The sequence below is a fragment of the Tupaia chinensis genome, unplaced genomic scaffold (assembly GCF_000334495.1).
Source record: "Tupaia chinensis unplaced genomic scaffold, TupChi_1.0 Scaffold000674_2, whole genome shotgun sequence".
NCBI lineage: Eukaryota > Metazoa > Chordata > Mammalia > Scandentia > Tupaiidae > Tupaia > Tupaia belangeri.
In genome coordinates this window covers 971,850-974,794 of record NW_006160198.1, presented here as the reverse complement: position 1 = coordinate 974,794, position 2,945 = coordinate 971,850, and the positions used below count along the sequence as shown (strand labels likewise).

Below are 2,945 nucleotides of genomic sequence, written 5' to 3'. Positions count from 1 at the left end.
AAAAATACTTTAAAATTGCCAGATGCTGTTGACTTCAGCAAGAGTAATCACAGCAAGCTGTTGAAGAGAGACTGACAATATTTTCATTAGCAGGAAGGGATTAAATGAAACCATTCTCTTCCCATCAAATTACAGAACCACTATACGAATAGGAGCACAGACCTTTGGATATGGAACCCGCACGGTCTTTGGGTACTGCAATGACTCATCAGAGTAGAAGGAGTATTCAATAAGTGGGACGTCTGTGTCGTTAAATTGGGCATATGCTAAAAAAGTGCCGTTTGGAGACCACCACAGAGCGGAGTAGGCACTGAAGACTTCCTCTGAAAAAAGACATAAATTGTTCTGTTACAAGAAGTAGCTGATAAATTGGCTTTGACATTCAAAATATTGTTCTCATTAGCTTTAGTAATTACAGTAGAGTTCAACTAATGAACCACTTTGCATTTGCTGGGCTTCCAAAATCAGAGTAATACAAATGAATAAAAATAAAATCTTCAAGGATATATCTGGATTGTAAAAATAAGTAACCCGTTGGACCATTTTAGAATATTTTAGCATGCAATATTTAATATAAGCTCTACATTTTTTTCTTTTTCTTATAATCCTCTAAATTTATGCCTCAAAACATACTAAAAGTAAATTTCACACAGGAGGCTGATTCTCCTTTCTAATTTTCAAACAGTCAACATGCCAGCATACTCTCCCCAACTGGGCTCAGTTTGTACTGAGCCCGCAGGGTACTGGTGGGTGGTGTATAGCTCCAGGCTATCAAACCAATATGGTGCCCAGAGTTTACTACTCTTGGCACAAACGAGGTGTGGGAAGGATGGATTTAGAATAGCAAGGAGCTCCATGAGACCCCTATTGAGAAACATCTCTTTTGCCCAGTCCAGAAACTGAAAAACTTCCTTGGATTAACACCCTCTTCTGGTGTGAATGCCGATGCAGAAGGGAAGAGGTCAAGAGGGAGGCAGAGGAAGAAACTGTCTTTCCAGTACTTGCTGAGCTGGTTCCCAATCTCGGGCAAAGGGAGCTCCTCCCTATGTTCACTGTTATATCTTTTCCTGGGATATTCAATCTTGGGCTCTTAAAACACCAAAATCTCTTTCGTCAACTGGGAATGGAGGATTCAAGTAGACTGGGGGGAAACTCCTATTGAATCTATAAATCTTGTGTGATAATGTGGGTGTAAATATAAAGTAAAAACATAGAAACTAAAATCTTAGGGTTAGGAAATCATGTCTCCTAATCACCTTTCTGATGACTGAGCCCTCTTTACAAGTTGTTTCTTAATGTATTTTAAATGGAAGTAATAATACAATAATAAAATATAATAATTGTCTTGATGGGCAGCTGAATCTCATGAGTGCTATGTACTAGACGTTAACAACATCTGTTAATCCTCACAATAACCCATTATACAGATGAACAAAGTGAGGCAGGCCTAAAGAGGATAAGAAATGTTCTGAGGATCACATGACTAATGCTTAATAGAATCAAGAATTAGCCCAGGCTTGTCAGATTTGAGCTCATGTTTTTCTTTTCCATGCTGTACTGTTTCTTCTTGCCTCCAGTTAAATGGTTCTTGTGCCAGAAAATCTATTACCTGAAAAAGCAGCCTACTCTCCTTTTGACTGATTCATACTTGTATCACTGAGTTACTGTTATGTAATAATTTAGAATTTATAAAACATGTGTTTGGCTTTACAAATCCAGTCTTTTCATAGCCCAGTTTATAGAGAAGAAAACATGAGGCTTAGAGAGATTGATATGAGACAAGTACTTGAATCCAGACCTCATGGCTCCACATCAAGGTTTTCCACTAAGAACATCACATACTGAATTAATATCTCATCCCTTTTAGCTTTTACCCATTGATCCTAGTCTATAATACCACAACAATGACATAAAGTCAATACGATTAGAGCAAGGTTTTTGTTTTTTAAATACAAAGGTAGTACAGATAGTAGGTACAGGTAGTAGGTGGTATTCTCTTTTGGAATTCGTGTTTATTAGGAATGTAGAACACATTTTCCCATGTTGACAATAATAATTTCTCTTTAGGGACTGAAGTCTCATTTTTAGAGAGAGGCCCATTTTGGAACTGTGAAGCTATTCTTCTGCATGTGAATTGCTTAGTCATGAACATGCAAACAGAGATCCAGCCAGCTATTATCTGCCTTGGAAGGATGCTACATGTTAGCTGTGTTCTTATGTTAGAGATGTCCAGCTGTTCTGGATGGAGGAAGAATCACATTTTTTTTTTTTTTTTTAGAGAGAGGGATTTTTGCTATAGGACATGCATACTCACTGGAGAGACAGAGACAGAGTGACAGAAAGCGAGAAATTACTCCCTGGGGTATGGCCACACCGCAATCCCTTCTCCTCTATTCTCCTCTTGGAATTTTGAGCATGTACCCACATGCACCCAGTGTAAGTTTCAAGCTGTCGGGCCCAGGACTCAAACCATGGTCAACTATGTGTAAATCCAGCAATGTATCCATTACTACATCTGCTGGTCCTGAGAATCACAACTTTGGGAAGAGGCTTTACCCACTTCGAGTTGATGATCCTGGAGGCTGTGCTGTGCTGTCCAACAAGTGTTAAGGATGTTTATTCAATATCTAAGTAACTAGCTTTAATAAATTTCATTATAATTTTTAGTCAACCACTTATTTCTGGACCATGGAAATTTATGTTTCTTTCAAAGTGATTTATGCTGTTGTTTTTCTAATGTTATCTGTTCACTGCACTGACTTGGACTTGGTAAGAATGAAAATTAAGTTAAAGGACAAAACTAGCTTTTCTCTTTTTTTAACTATGAAGATGAAATAAGCCTGAATCTTTTTGATGAGTCTGAGGTAACCTCTTGAACAGTTGTGGTTTTTTTTTTTTTTTTTTTTTTTTTATGGGTTTTTGTTAAAAGAAGAAGAAGGAGGGGA

General features: G+C 37.7%; 1 protein-coding gene across 2 annotated transcripts in view; it reads right to left on the bottom strand.

Moving 5' to 3' along the window:
• Positions 1–2,945, bottom strand: part of DPP4 (dipeptidyl peptidase 4) — a 93,889-nt gene that overhangs the window by 47,621 nt on the left and 43,323 nt on the right. For both annotated transcript variants that reach the window (XM_006160270.2, XM_006160271.2), the window contains exon 9: positions 163–323. In XM_006160270.2, the coding sequence (XP_006160332.1) occupies positions 163–323 (161 nt within the window). The remainder of the gene's footprint in view (positions 1–162; positions 324–2,945) is intronic.